Here is a 15,121-nt window from a genome sequence, read left to right on the forward strand (position 1 = left end):
TTCCTTGACTTTTCTATTTATGGCATTTGGAGCAGGGGAAAAGATTAGCTTTGTTAAGTAATTAGATACAAGAGGTATGTGAATATAAGTGCTTTTCTAAATCCTTCTGTTATTTGCAACGGAAGGAGAATAGTTAAATTTGCTTGGGAAATGTATTTGACTCACAGTAAGTTTTGCAAACATAGGGACACACAGGCAATACAAGGGAAAAAAAAAACTCAGTAAGTCCTGAATAATGAAGACCTGGTATTAGCTAAAAAAAAAAAAAAAGAAAATCTCATTTAGGTAGAATCTACATCCATTTGATCATTTTCATATTTTCCTATGTATTGGGAAAGTTGTCTTGAAACTGTTTATTTTTGATTCTACTATCTTTGCCTTACTTTAAGAATGCCATGGGTTATTGTATTCATTGCTTTAGAAGGGAAGAGTATCCATTTATGAGAAACAAAGGCATTTCAATGTAAACACTCTTTTCTATGATTTCAGAGGAAATAAAAAGTAGAAATTACAAGCAAGATTAACTTGAAGCTAAGGTTGTTTAGATGATGAACAGGCTTGAATATAGTATTGTACTGAAGGAAAAGTTATCAGCAAAAAGTCTTGGGGAGAAAGGGACACTGATTATAAACATTCACGATTAAGACGGTCTTTTGCTTGGGAGACACGGATCCAAGAGTTACCCGAAGTTACTTACTGGTGAAAAAACGTTGTTTGCAGCATCCTCATTTAATTGGCATAAAACAACTATATCAGATGATTATTTAAATTAGAACAGGTAGATGAGTGGGTGTTCATAGACCTCATGCAAATGAACCATCACTCTTACTGGGCTTGGAGATAGCTACAATGTATAAAAATGGTGATTAAAGTAGAACTTTATAAAAATGTTTCCCTTTTCCCTTTAAAAAAAAAGTTGACTATCTACAGAAACACAAACAAATCTTTATATTTACATCAAGATAACTATTCATGACAAATATATAATAATATGAAATAAAATATTGAAAGTGAGTATCAACTTTTTAAATAGAGGTTTGGCTCACAGCATAAACAAGTGTAGATAAACAAACCAAAAACAAAGAAAAAAAGATTTTCAATGATAGGCCCAATCCCCCCAAATCCCTCTTGAGTCCTCCCTGCCAAAAGAAATGTGACAGTGGGCCAGGTTGCACATACAGGCCACCCCATCACACCCCTCATGGAATACAACAGGGTTGTCCGTGCAGCTTTAGCCAACTAAAAGTCAACCTTCAACAGCTGCCAAGAATCAGGCTTTCACTATGTCAATAAATACCAAACCCTAGGTTGAAATTTTTCCCTTTCATCTGTCACCATCTATCTCAGAGTGGGTTTCTGTTTTCCTTCCTTTCTTTCTTTTTCTACCACACATTTTGCAGCAAATTAAGACATGGGAGAGCCCAGTGAAGAGTGGTTTCCCAGGTCTTCTCTGGCTACCGTTTAGAATTCTCACCTGATGAAAAGACCTGACTCCAGCTCCTTCTGAGGTGTTTCTGTGTAAAGAATGCCATCCCCTTCCATGGCGAATTGATCTTAGGTGAATGACAGACACACTCGCAAACAGCTCCTATACATTCATTCGGCGACTAGACTGGAAAATGCCTCAGTCTTCCGGGCTTAAGGCTGGTGACAACAGGAGAACCAGACCTGTGGCCCTGTCCCTCATCCTGACAATTCCCTCCGTCTGCAGAGGGGCTTCTACTGAAGCCAAATGGAGGTGGAGACACTCCAGAGTGCACTTCATCCTGTTTGTTCACCTGTGCTGAGTTGTCTGCTGCAGCCATGCTGTGAACGACCAAAGCCAATTCTCTATTTAGGTGCACACAAACGTACATACACCTGAGCATCACTTCTATCTCTCTCTCTCTCTCACACGCATACAATGTTGGCAGGATGTATCAGAATTCAAACAATGCTCTGGAACTTTCATCCCTCAGGACTGAGAGCAAACGCTCCTTAGTCATAACTTCATTTGCCGTACTGCTTCTGGGCTAAGCCGCACCATCTCCTTTGTGATTTGTTTTCCTTCATTTTTTTCCTTTATGATTTATTATATCACAGTGACCACTATATATCTTAATATGAACGTTACTATATTGTGGGGCCAGGAATCCCAGCTTTCAGTGTGTCTGTGTGTTTGCATGTGTGTCTGTGAATATGTTTTACATGGATCTACGTGAGAGCTTATATACATACACACATATATACTTCTTCCTTTAAAAAAAAAAAATCCTTGGAAGCTGGTGTTACAATGTGAAAGCTTCTCTGAGCGAGAGTTTTTTAAATCATGTACCTCACTGTAAAAATAAACACATAAAATGCGAAGAATCCCAAAATGCCGTAGCCATTTGCCCATCTTCTTGTATTTCTACAGTGTTGTGTCTAAGTGTTGTGCTGGCTTGAAGAGAGTCTGTGTGACAAGTAACTGTTTGGAAACAGCTCATTCTATCCATTGTCACTGGTTTGGCTTTGGGGCTGGGGTCTCCTCTCCTTTCTGCTTCCCCTTTTCTTCATCTTCTTCCCTGATGGCCTGGATCTGTTCTGAGGGATGCTGCTGGGGGGACTGGTCCTCTATGCCCGCCAACCGCTGTTCCTCCTCAATGACTTTCTTCCACATCTTGTGGTTCTGCAGGAGGTGCTGAGTTATTTGACAGTAGACTTTCCTCCTTTTGAAAATTTTCTTTCCTGAGAAAGCACCAAATTAGACTATTTATTTGTGTGTTAAGTACATGGCAGTTTTTCCATCTTATTCATAGGAGTTAAGTACCAAATGATATGTGTACACTTGATGTGTATATCATAATTATCATTTTTGAGAGTGGGGAAATAAGAGGAAGATGGCAAGAAGCATTAATGTATCAGTAAGACGTACTGTGAACAGTATTCAACATCTGGTAATATCCAATACAAGGTTCTGTTTGTATCTTGGAATTATTACTCCCACTCCATTCAGGCTCTCAAGATTTCCACCTAGATTATTGGGATAATTTCTTGTTACATCGTTCTTTGCTTTGTCAACCAATTCAACTCATAAAAGTTTTTTTTAAAGACATTTTTGATAGTACTGTTATGCTTCCTGTGGACTAAAAAAATTAATTCCGAACTCTTCAAGCAGCGAGCTTTGATTCCAGTGGGAAGATAGAGAGTAAGCAAATAGGGACAATTATATTGAGTTGTACAAAGTCTTTGAAACTGGCAGGAAGAGAGGGAAATGACTTAGCTGGGAGGATGCCTCATGATGAAGGTGGCTAGGACTAAGATGGGGATAATGGAAGTGAAGATGCATAGGTTAATAAATGTGAGATACATTTGTGAGGTATAATCAATAGGACTTGGCAACTATAAAGAAAAAAGGGAGAAATCATAGACAACCCTGAGCTTTCTGATGTGACTAGGTGAGTGACAAGATGAACTGAGAAAGGGGACAATAGGTGAGAAGCAGATTTGAGGAATATGTTGAACATGCAGGGATTGGTAAATCTCCAAGCAGAGAGGTTAAGCAGGCAGCTGTTCTTGTCTAAGCAACCAGATTATAACGTGCCTTCGTTTGAGTGATCATTTTAGACACAGGCTGAGAATTTGGAAGTTAGGGCAAGATTCTCACATTGGACTGTAAACTTCTCCATGGACAGAAGTTTTACTAAGTGAATTATGTTCTTTCTAGTTTCTGTTCCACAGTACCAAGTAAATGGTAAAGTGTTGATATAATAAAGTGATAAACATAATAAAGGTAAGAAAAAGTGGTTCCCAGGAAGTTCTGATTTGAGACTATATTAAAGAGTTAACAATACAAGTTACCAGGATGATCTGCAAGGCAATTTGAGGGTACTTAATCAAATAGTAATGATTTACCATGAATAATCTGGAAGGAAAAAGAAACAAATAGTAACAAACAAATAAAGCTGATGGCTATGAGATATGCCATCAACCAAAATTTTTGTGGAAATGCTGACGATTCCTTCAACAATTTTATTATAAATTTTTTTCTTGTACTTTATAAAATGTTAAGATCAATTTTAAAAACAGTTCAGAAAAAGAACACTAAATTAAGTTGCTTTTGAACCATAGAGACACATAAGGAAATTAGCTGAATGAATGACAGGGGGAATGGATATAGGTAGTCATAAGCAAGAATTAAAAAAATATTTTCTATGTTATATTATTCATGATACGAATAAGCTTATCTTTACCACCTACTAACTGACAAGCAGGGCTTCCCTAGTGGCTCAGTGGTAAAGAATCCACCTGCAACGCAGGAGACGCGGGAGATATGAGTTTGATCTTTGAATCAGGAAGATCCCCTGGAGAAGGAAATGGCAACCCACTAGAGTATTCTTGCCTGGGAAACCCCATGGAGAGAGGAGCCTGGTGGGCTACAGTCCACGGGGGTTGCAAGGAGTGAAACACGACTTAGCAACCGAGCATGACACACAGGAACTGATGTGGCAGTTTTCTGGATGCTACAGAAACAAAAGCCAGTGAGTCTCAGAGTCTGCCTTAAAGGAGCTTACCATCTATAGGAGAGGGGGCCCAGAAGACCAAAACTGAAATACACATGCTATGTTTTATGATAGACCTATAGTGATCAAGAGAGCCTTAATGTTTCCCTCATGTTCATTAAACTTTAGTTAGACAGGTTTCTTCCAGACTCTAGGACCCTGATCTCTTTTTTCTTAAAGCATCTACTTTATAAAACTTGTAATTGCAATTTCTTGCTCCGCTCCTACATAGTGTAGAAAAATCTCTCAGCCTCACTGGTTTGACAACCCAGGAAACATTTTTCTCGAGGACCTGAGACCCAATTCTTTGAAATGCAATTATTCAGAAAGACAGGGTCCCTTCCCCCACATCTCCATGGGAGGGAAGGAGGCTAACTTCAATAAGAATCAATTAACAAACATAAGTGGCCTAATCATATCGACCAACTCCCCTCTAAGGCCTCCAGTACTTTTATCACCAGCTTATCCCAGTGTGTAAAAACTCTTCTGCTTTTGTTTCAATCAGTTGAGTCTAACGTCTCTTTCCTATTACAAGAGTCTTGAAGAAAGTCTTCCTTGTCATTTTTAAGAATATGCAGCACAATTTCTCTCTGACACATCAAAGTATGGCAACATCAGGTACTCAACCTGTGAGGGAATAAATAAGACTTTTCCAAAAGGATGTGTAAATTATGCGAACGAAATATACTGGGTGAGTAAGCATTCCAGGTAAGTGATAGGCATGTGTATAGGCAGACAGCATGGAGTATAATATCACTTTCTTCAATTATAAGATCCTTAACAAGGGAAATAAATAAACTAAAATTTAAAACAATCTGAACTCTTTCTATAGAAACCAATAAAATATATGCCTCTATTAATATTTAAGAGCAAACCTTGAAAATTACTCTTCTACCAAAGTTATCTACTTGTCTATTTCTACATTGTTTTTATTGCAGTTAAGGTCATATCAGTTACTGTTGAGAATCTTTACATGTCAACATAATTTTTAACCTAATCCTTTGAGTCAGGACACTTCTAGGTGAATCATCATTGGCTGAAGGATGGACTTGAATCAGACATAGGACATACTCTACTGCTCAAGGTGATTAGTCCATCTGAAAGTTATACACATTCATGGCAGTGAATTCACAGGGAAGAAGCTAACAAAAGCTCATTTTTTCTCTTTTTCCTTTCAGGGCAGCCCCCATGAGAGCAGCTGTTCTCTTATTAAGGCTGCTCAACGTTAGCAATAAACCTCTCGGAATTAAAATGAATAAGGTGACGTAGAAGGGAGTTTGTACCAAATAAATTTGCGTAGATTAGAGTCCGCAGGTGGTCTAAAACATGCCTATATTGGGAGCCAAATTGTTCAGCACTGGAACCTTTTGAACTGAGAACAAAGGTCCTTTCATTGCTCAAATTCTAAATGCAGCTTAGTACTTCATTAGAAACCTCTTAGTTCACTGTAGGAATCTTTCAGATTTAATTATGATTTGGGGAAAAAAGCCTTCTTTCCCTAGGATACCATATTGAAACATTTTATGCTGTATTTCCTGAGAGATCTACAAGTTAAGCAGATTGCTGAAATTATCAGTGCATATTTAATTTACATTTTTTCTGAAATCTAAATTTTAGGATAAATCAAGTTAACCATCTCAGTCATTATGAATCCTGAAATTAAAATTACTAAGAGTCAGTAATAATAGAGTTAAAACTGAGGAAACCTGAGTTTCCTTTCTGGTTCTGCAGAAACCATCTACACCTTGGGATGCCAGTTGAACTCTTCAGCCTCAGTGTAGAGTTTTGTAAAATGAGGCAGCTGAACTGGGTGGTCACCAATTCCATTTCTAGAATTCCATGTGGCCAAATTTTACTAAACACTAATGCTGCTCAATATTTATCATTTTCTTGGCTATAATGGGAAACTTCAAAGGTAATTTTTCAAAACCTATGGTTATCAAATCATCGCTGATGATGTCTTAAATTTTAATTTAAGGTGACCAGTTGACGTTTAGAAGCCATTAGTAAACAGAATCCACAGAATTCTCATTCCCGCTTTAGTGAGCATGATTAAAAAATGGGAATGTCAGGAGAGTAACACATTAGAATCTGGGAGTCAGTATGACCACCCAACTCTACAGAACAGAGACAAAATGGATATTTAGCATTTGCTGCTAAACCCAATATTGACAGGTTGAGCCTGTTGAATTTCCTAACCTAGGTGCTTTAATTCTTGATGCGTAGATTATGTGTGTGTTGTTTCAATGTATTTGAGTTCAAATAGCAATCAGGTAGGGCCCATGGGAACAAAGCTTTTCCAGAGACTAAGCCAACCACACTTTCCAATAACATTCAGTGGAAAAACTGCCCAGTCCTTAGTCAGACAGCAAATTACCTGGCTCTTTGAATGAAAAAAAAAATCATGCATGTTTGTTAAATGAGAAAATGAATAAATAATCCATGAATCCTAGCTTGGCTCCTAACTCTGAATGCCAAGATCAGCACAGAATTTTTAATAGAAATCTTTTTATAAGCATCAGAGGAATAAAATAAAATTACCTTGAGAATAGAATACTGAAGAAAAACAACATCTGGTTTTCCTCTCATTCTGTATTAACATTAATATATGGGTAAGAACTTAAGCAAAAGCTGACCTAAAACCAAATTTGCCCCTCTCTCCCCAGCCTGTGGTTAATAATGAGTTCTTTTTCTCTGCTTATGTGAGCTTATAACAGGGCACTTATGTGAGGGTGAATAGGTTAATATCCACATTAGACTATCTCTTTACAAGATGGCCAAAATGAACTATGTCATGCATTTTCCTGACTGCTAAAAAACAGGAACAAATGATCATGGTGTCTTTCACTGGTAATATTTTTGGGAAGGGCTCTGAAAACTACCAGTAGTAAGATTGTGTTTGATGAAGGTAGCTAGAAACTGCATACTATATTTCCATGAAAACAGGAACAGTATTTGTGCAATGTCACTATAAAGGTTATTGGTTTTCCTAATTGTCCTTGTCCCTATGGCAGGAGTAACAGCAGAGAATATTTCAAGAGATGAAGAGATCGGAATGGCTGGACGATACACTGCAAAATCAATGACCAGATGTGACCACTTCTCACTGTCGCTACTGTCACTGCCCTGGTCCAACGCCTCAGTCATCTCTCACTTGGATGATTTCAAGAGCCTCTTAACACACTGTCCTGCTTACACCCTTGCTCACCCCAAACTCCAGAAGATTCTCCATGCAATAGCTGAAGCAATCCAGTTAAAACGTAAGTTGAATCAACTAAGTCTTCTGTTCAAAACCTCTGATGGCTTCCCATCTTACTCAGAGAAAAAGCCAAACTCCGTTCTGTAGAGCCCTACCTTCTAACCCTCTATCATCTGGGTCCCCACTGTCTCCCCCTGCTGCTCCCCACCTACTTCCTCTGCTCCAGCCTCTCAGCACACCTGGTGCTTCCTGAACACCCAGCCAGTGTCCACAGCAGAACCTTACGAGGCTGTCTTTCCTCTCTCCTTGAAATGCTTTGTCCACAACTATTTCCATGGATCACTCCCTTGCTTCTTTCAAAGTTTTGGTTTTTTTAAAAACACCTTCCTTATTTAGACCTTCCATGGCTATCTTGTCATGATTTTAATCTTTCTGTGCAATATTTCATATCCTCTTGAACTCTAGCATTTATCAGCATCTAACATATTACAGATTTACTGATTAGTCTTCCCTAGTGTCTGCTGACCCCACTGAAAACACAAGTCAAAAAGGGCAAGAACTGAAGGATTTTTTTTTTTTTTTTGGTCTGATTTGTTCATGGTTCTATGTTTAGTACCTGGAAAAATGTCTGGCACAGAGTAGGTGCTTAATAAACATTTGATGAGTGAGTGATTACGACCTCTTACCACTTCAGCATCTCTTCCCAACCATGCCAGTAAAGTCCTATGTTGGTCTAGATGGTACCTGAGATTCCTTTCACTGCTAAATCATTAAGATACTCTGAAAAATAGACTTTGACTACTTATTTTTTTTTTTAATTCATGACAGAGAACATACCTTTGTATGAACGTGATATTAGAATAGATTCCATAATCTGTAATTTCCATTATGATGGTGATATTTGGGAAGAGGGGAGTATCCATAATCAATTCACCAGACGATGTGTGGACTCAACTAGGTAACTCATGAGCAGCATCAACTTTATCAGAACCTACGTAAGAAAACAATCCCAGGAGAAACACATTCGAGAAAGATTCTATGACTTACTTGGAGATTCATTATTTTCACAGGTTTCCTCTTCATTTGGTGCTTCCTCCTCCTCCTCTTCTGGGTCATCCGTGTCTCCTGACTCATCACTGTCTTCCACCCATTTCCCTGGCATTAGTCCTGCTGAATCGTAGGAGTTGCACAGAGGACCCACGATGTGTGAGATGAAGGATTCCTGAAGGTTGGCCAACTGAGGGGCAGAGCGGTCCATGAAGGGGCTTATTGGTAACCCAAGGCTGGCCTCTTCATCACCCTAGAAATAGGAATGTAGCAACATGGTTAACTAGAAAGGCAAACGAAAAGGAAAGGATAAAATACAAATTAAGTCACCATTCACTTGGCATCTAAAATGTGCAAATTATGCAAGAAGCTGGGCACTGATGTGTGAACTCTATCTGTACTTGACTGCTAAAAGATTTTACCCAAATTACTAAGATTCCTATAGGACTACTTTGTCGCTACTTACCCTTTGGTAATCTTGAGGGTTTGGTTTTCGATCAGGGGGACTACCAGAAATGGTTTATGTCTCAGTAGATGATCTCTGTCATCACACTAGTCACTGTTCCTTATATTAGAGTGTAAATTAGAATATAAATGCATCTTAAAAGGCACTGCTGGACATAAATATCCACCAGATAACCTATCATGTTTGCCTTTTTTTGTCTTGTCTGTTAGAAAGTTTAAAATAACTTATCCTCAATTAAAGTTAGTACTTTATCCCAGCTTTGGGTTGAATTATGTCTTCTGTGGTTATATTGTTTCTGATACTCTTATTTTTCTATGTTTAATAGTACTACTGTATAAGTACTACTGTGTGTTTTTATTTTGAACTAATTCATCTTTCTGAAAAAAAAAATCAGATTGAAAGCCCAAAATTACCTAACAACATTAATGAAGGAATTAATTATACCAAAATATCAACAATGGTTATGCCTACATATGTAATGGAATTATTACAAGTTGTTTTTCTTTACATTTTATCTATAGTCAATGTTTCAGAACTGAATATCAATTAGTTCCAAGAAAACACAATCTTTTCTAGAAAGTATAAACCTTTTTTTATGAGTCCTATCTATAATACTGAAAAAATTCTTTCTTTAAATATCTTTGGTGAAAGGTGATTTGTTACTTACTAAGAGGCCTCATCTTATTTCTGGATGACTTTGGGAGTACAAATTTCTTTTTGACATTGACCTAAAGCCTGTCTCCTTATAACTTCTATAGACTGGCTATAGTCATGTCTATTTTTAGGGAAGCTTGTTTTTTTTTTAATAAAGCAAATCCTGTAGTAAGTATCTTATATAATTTCTCTTTAAGCTGTACAACATCATGATAAACCTAATCCTAAATTTGTATTTCAGTCTTTTAAGTATCTAAAGAGAGTTATTACCTCTGTTTTTCCTTAGGGTACATATTTGTACTTCTTTCCTGGCCTTTTAGGTCACTACTGATGCCTGTCATTTACCAATCTCCACTACCTCGAGATTCCTCTTATGAGAGATGTTTACAGCACCAAACACAAGGTTTCAAGTGTGGTAGGGGTAAGGGCATGTGGGGAAGATCCCTTCATGTTCTGTTGGTAATGTGTCAAATAAAATGCTATTTTTATTAGTTTTTTCATGTACTGCTGTTATAAACTATCAGAAAAGTAAATGAACTTAATTTGATATACATTCATTCATATAAATTTAAACTAGCTTCTATTATGATAAAATTGATGAGTATTTCAGTGGGATTCCTAGTATTTTCTGAGGTCATTCCATTAGCTTAACACCTTTTTCCATCAAAGTACTTAATAACTTTACCTTAAGAGTTTTATGTTTATAGTTTAGTTCAATTTTTGTCATTTTCTAAACCTCTGATTAAAATTGGCCAGTGCCTTTTCTCATAGTATCATGAATATCAAATGACTAATCACACTTTTACAGCCTTTGGAAGCTTTAGAGCAGGGGTCCCCAACCTGCAGGATCAAATGCTTGATGATCTGAGGTGGAGTGGATGAAATAATAATAGAAATAAAAAGTGCACAATAAACGTAATGTTCTTGAATCATCCTGAAATCAACCCTCTACCCTATCTGTAGAAAAATGGTCTTCCATGAAACCAGTCCCTGGTGCCCAGTAGGTTGGGGATTGCTGCTTTAGGGAATCTATAAGCAGCCTCAATATGGATTAAGAAAAATAGTTAAATTAGTTACCTGTTCATAAAATTCATTGACAATTCCCTCCGTCCACTGAAGATGGAGCTCTTTACTCTTGGCTGGCCCATTGATATCAGCCAACTTTATACACATTTGACAAACCAGTAGACGATCATTTTCATTGGTCCAATCTATTCCAACTTCATCATTCACCTGTTTGAAGGGCAAAGTTTAAATGAGTGCACAAGTTGAACAGGAAAATAAATTACAGAATACTGATCATCTTGTTACTATGGATTTTGATCTGTCTACCATGTGCAGATAGGGATACCAAGTAATGAGAAACATCTCAGCTGTTTCAAATAATGTTATTTGGCTTGCATAAATTAGTAGTGAAATAGCTCGCCTAAAAAAAATAATAAAAAATGATGGATAATTATGGAACTGAAAATAAATGCTATTTAATACTAGCATGTGTTATAAATTACTATTAAAAACTGTAGCTACAAATAATAAGAAAATTTCTTGAGTTACTATTTGAGCATTTATTATATGTTTGATGATGTATCAAATTCTGCTTCAGGTTTTTGATCTTTACTACTACCAGGTAATTAGTATTCCACAGAGATGAGAGCAAAACAAAATAAAACAAAATCACCATGATAGTTAGAATTCTATTCTTCTTCTGTAGTACAAGGTATAATATATACCGACAGGACCTCAATATATTAGGTTTCCAGGTTGGGACCAATGCCTAAATAACTGCTTCTGGTTTAACACTGCATTGCATTTCATTTTCACATTCAACATCTGTGAGGTGGCAGCAATGAGTTTTCTTTAACACTCTAATCCCATAACATCTTTCAATGTGGCCAGAAAATGACTGGTACAAATCTAGTAATACCTTGGCATTAAATTTGGCAACAAAGTCGAAGTGTTTCTTCAGGTCAGTGGCCAGAATTGCTTCAATGACAAGGAAACGGAAATGCTTAAATTCCACATGGTCAAGATTCACTAAGAAGTTATATTCTGGCCGGGACATGAAAAGGTTCCATGCAGCAGCCGCATGATGATTCTCCAAGACTGAGCGATCATTGTAGAGCACCGCCTAGGCAAAGACGAGAGTCAAGAGTTCAGCTTTTTTTAAATTAGAAACAAAAATAAAAATAAATGAGAATATGCAAAACATTTGGAATCCTCTTTTATCATGGAACATAGAAATGCAACCTTGTGACAGCTAGTTATTAAGAATCACTTGTTATTGTACATTGACTGTTTACTTTTCTTGGTTATTTTTTCTTTTTTTGGTAAGATAAAGTTGATTTCCTTGAAATTTTATTTCAGATTCTTGTAAGTGAAGGGCGTAGACTTAGCTTAGATTACTCTTCTTTTTGCAAGACACAGGAATTTAACCATAAAAGTATGCAAATATATTAATATCCCTAAGAGGTAACTCAGTTATCTCCCACGTCTAAAATAAGAATGACTTCCTTTCAATTAAACACATGTAACTAATAAAGAGGGATGATATCTCAGAGAAGCCCATAATTCAAAATATTCTTACCTCACAGTCACAGGAAATATCACCCTCTGTCTAGTAATTGAAAGTAATAGTAAATATCTACTTGTTTGAATAATGCTGAGGGAAGCTGTGAAGGAAAAGAAAGTTGCCTAAAAAAATGCCTAAAGTGTGGCAGATTGATGATGGAAGGGAAAAAAGTTATAAGGACAAAAAGGAAAATTAATGAAAATTAATATTGAGGTAAATGAAAATACAGGGACATGTAGGAAAACTGAATGGTAAAATGTGCTGGCCAAAGTATTTGCTTATATTTAGGGAAAATATATAGTGTATGGAGGAAACAGTAAAAGAAATGTAAGTAGTCAGAAAAAAACTCAGGATATTTGTACTGTATACAGATGAAAGGAAAATTACTTAAAGGAAATTAATTAACTAAAGGAAAACTCTAGGCTAGTCTATAAAAGAGAGTGTGGAAACAGATAAAAAACAGATGAGAATAAAGTAAAAGACAAAAAGCAAACATGACAAAAAAAAATAATGGATCAGATTAGTCTCCTAGAGCCTCTAGAAAGAAAAATAAGATCATGAGATCTTTAGTAAAATGGATCCATCCATCTGATTAAATCAAAGTTTAATTATATAGATGGAGATTCCTAAATACTTAGTGATTGATATTTAACTTAAATTTAAGCCCATGTCCAGAGGAACTTCTTTAAAGTTACTTTTTTGAGAATACTATGTTCAGGTAAAAATTTTACCTCGAATAAAATAAATCAATCTTTAATTCTTCCTAATCAATAAAAATGCCATAAAAATGATATAATGAATACATCTCAAAGGAACTTGATTTATCCAAAGAAGCCTCTAATTCTTAGAGAACCGAGAAAGATTTGGTTCTCCAGTCTTTTCAGAAAGAAAACTTTTGCATAGGTCAGATATTCTTTGTTGAGGAAATTCATTCACATGAATTCAAGCAATTTTTCTTCCTAAGAAGAAAACTGAGAAGGGATCTCCATAGGTGATAAATGTAGACCCATCTTTAATAATTTAGAACAAACCATGATATCTTTTCAAAATGATTATGGTCTCTAAGAATTTTATCTCAGGTCTAAGTATAGTTTGGTTCGTATTCACTTGGTGCCTGCTATAAGTCAAATTTATAAAATTAATGTTTTTCAGAGAAATCTCAAAATTGAATTACTTCCCCTGGTCAAAATCGAAAGGTTTACCTGAGGGGCGCTTGTTGCAACCAGGAAAGCATTAGTCCTTCCCGGGTGATCATAGTCATGCATGGCTGCAGCCACATACAAGGCCATCAACTCCAAGGCAGGGATATTTCCAGACAAGCATCCGTATTTATCATCAGGCACATTATACATTTTTGAGAATACATATCCCATATGGCCATGTGTAAATCCACTGTCAGAATCTGAGAAGAGACAATGAAAATAATATTGCTTTGAAGAAAGTAGTAAACTGATATCAGTTATGTTCACTTCCTTTTTTAAAAAGCCACTCTTCACCGTTCCCATAGTTCACAAGGGAGCACAAAGAACTTAATATATACCTGAATCGCTTGCTGATCCGTGATCATTAATCACAGTCGAGAGGCCTGGAATAGGTTGTGTCGTGAGATACCAAACAGCATGTAAGACATCCGTGGCATGGATTCTGTTGTGGTCTGTAACCAATGCAAAGGAACAGGCATTCATCTGTGAACTCTGGGGTCCAAGGACTAAGAGTGCCACCTACTGGACAAACAGTTTAGTCCTCACATTTAAATAACCTGGGTGAAAGTCAGCCGAACATTCTAGGACAAATACTCTGATTCCTCTTCCATTTCTCTATAATATTCACAGTAACAAGAAAAAAAAAAAAACAACAAAATTCATCACACATGCAGATGTCTGAAATGAACAAAATCTGTGTCCAGCATCCACCTAACATAAATAAATTTCACTCAATAACCCAACATATATAAACTCACTGTGCGAATTCACTGCAATATTTACTCTTGTCCTTATGCCCATGTTCCTATGTGAAACTAGGCAGAGGACTAGAACAAAAGACCCATGATACACTTAACCTAGGTCAGACCAATGGTCCATACCACCCAGTGTTTCATCTCTGATAAACAGCACTCAAATATAGCCTGTGAATTGAAAATAGTGTTCTTCTTCTGTATCAAACTTAAAACCCCGTAAGAAAATGAGTAACATTTTTTTATAGGTATTAATAGATAAAATCCACAAAGCAAATCAAAACCGAAATTGATAATGTTCTCTGATCTACAAATTCTGATTTGGGAATAAAGTTCTAGGAAATACAGAAAGAGAAAAAATTAAAACCTCTTTGTACAGTAACATAAGGGGTTGAGCCATCCCGAAGTGTATAAATCTACAGGGCAAGCAAATCCCCCAGTTAAAATGCCCGTATCATAGGAATGGGGTTCTGTTTCTACACGTGTCGTCTAGCTTCTATGGAACCATGACCAAAGGCCCACTGTGTTCCTGGCTCACCTTCTTTCTCAGTCCAATTTTTCCATGCTTTTCTCTTATCTGGCCCTTCAGAATACTTCACTGATTTGGTATGCTTTATTCTAAGTATGCTCACTTGATACATTTTATTCCTAATGACCAACCATGATATGATTTCCTTCTATAAGGTAATAGATGACATCTCTGAATAGCACT

The 15,121-nt window shown here is 36.7% G+C and overlaps 1 protein-coding gene and 1 long non-coding RNA gene across 10 annotated transcripts in view; one reads left to right on the forward strand and one right to left on the reverse strand.

Annotated features, from left to right (window-relative positions):
* Positions 1-9,501, forward strand: part of LOC145546186 (uncharacterized) — a 238,619-nt gene extending 229,118 nt beyond the window's left edge. Inside the window, exons 4-8 of the long non-coding RNA XR_014082627.1 lie at positions 4,233-4,499; positions 5,056-5,604; positions 5,699-5,780; positions 7,535-7,780; positions 8,790-9,501. This is a non-coding gene — a long non-coding RNA (uncharacterized LOC145546186). The remainder of the gene's footprint in view (positions 1-4,232; positions 4,500-5,055; positions 5,605-5,698; positions 5,781-7,534; positions 7,781-8,789) is intronic.
* PDE3A (phosphodiesterase 3A) overlaps positions 1-15,121 on the reverse strand; it is a 627,104-nt gene that overhangs the window by 29,209 nt on the left and 582,774 nt on the right. For 7 of the 9 annotated variants that reach the window (XM_081592259.1, XM_081592253.1, XM_081592250.1 and 4 more), the window contains 6 exons: positions 13,996-14,109; positions 13,658-13,857; positions 11,811-12,014; positions 10,964-11,119; positions 8,767-9,019; positions 1,370-2,706 (listed from right to left, as the gene is read on the reverse strand). In XM_081592259.1, the coding sequence (XP_081448385.1) occupies positions 2,477-2,706; positions 8,767-9,019; positions 10,964-11,119; positions 11,811-12,014; positions 13,658-13,857; positions 13,996-14,109 (1,157 nt within the window). In that variant the 3' untranslated portion in view covers positions 1,370-2,476. Of the gene's footprint in view, positions 1-1,369; positions 2,707-6,226; positions 6,246-8,766; positions 9,020-10,963; positions 11,120-11,810; positions 12,015-13,657; positions 13,858-13,995; positions 14,110-15,121 lie in introns of those variants that run through there. The other 2 variants (XM_081592251.1, XM_081592252.1) reach the window with 2 other exon arrangements.

The sequence above is a fragment of the Giraffa tippelskirchi genome, chromosome 4, assembly GCF_054371585.1.
Source record: "Giraffa tippelskirchi isolate mGirTip1 chromosome 4, T2T-mGirTip1v1.2.pri, whole genome shotgun sequence".
Taxonomy (NCBI): domain Eukaryota; kingdom Metazoa; phylum Chordata; class Mammalia; order Artiodactyla; family Giraffidae; genus Giraffa; species Giraffa tippelskirchi.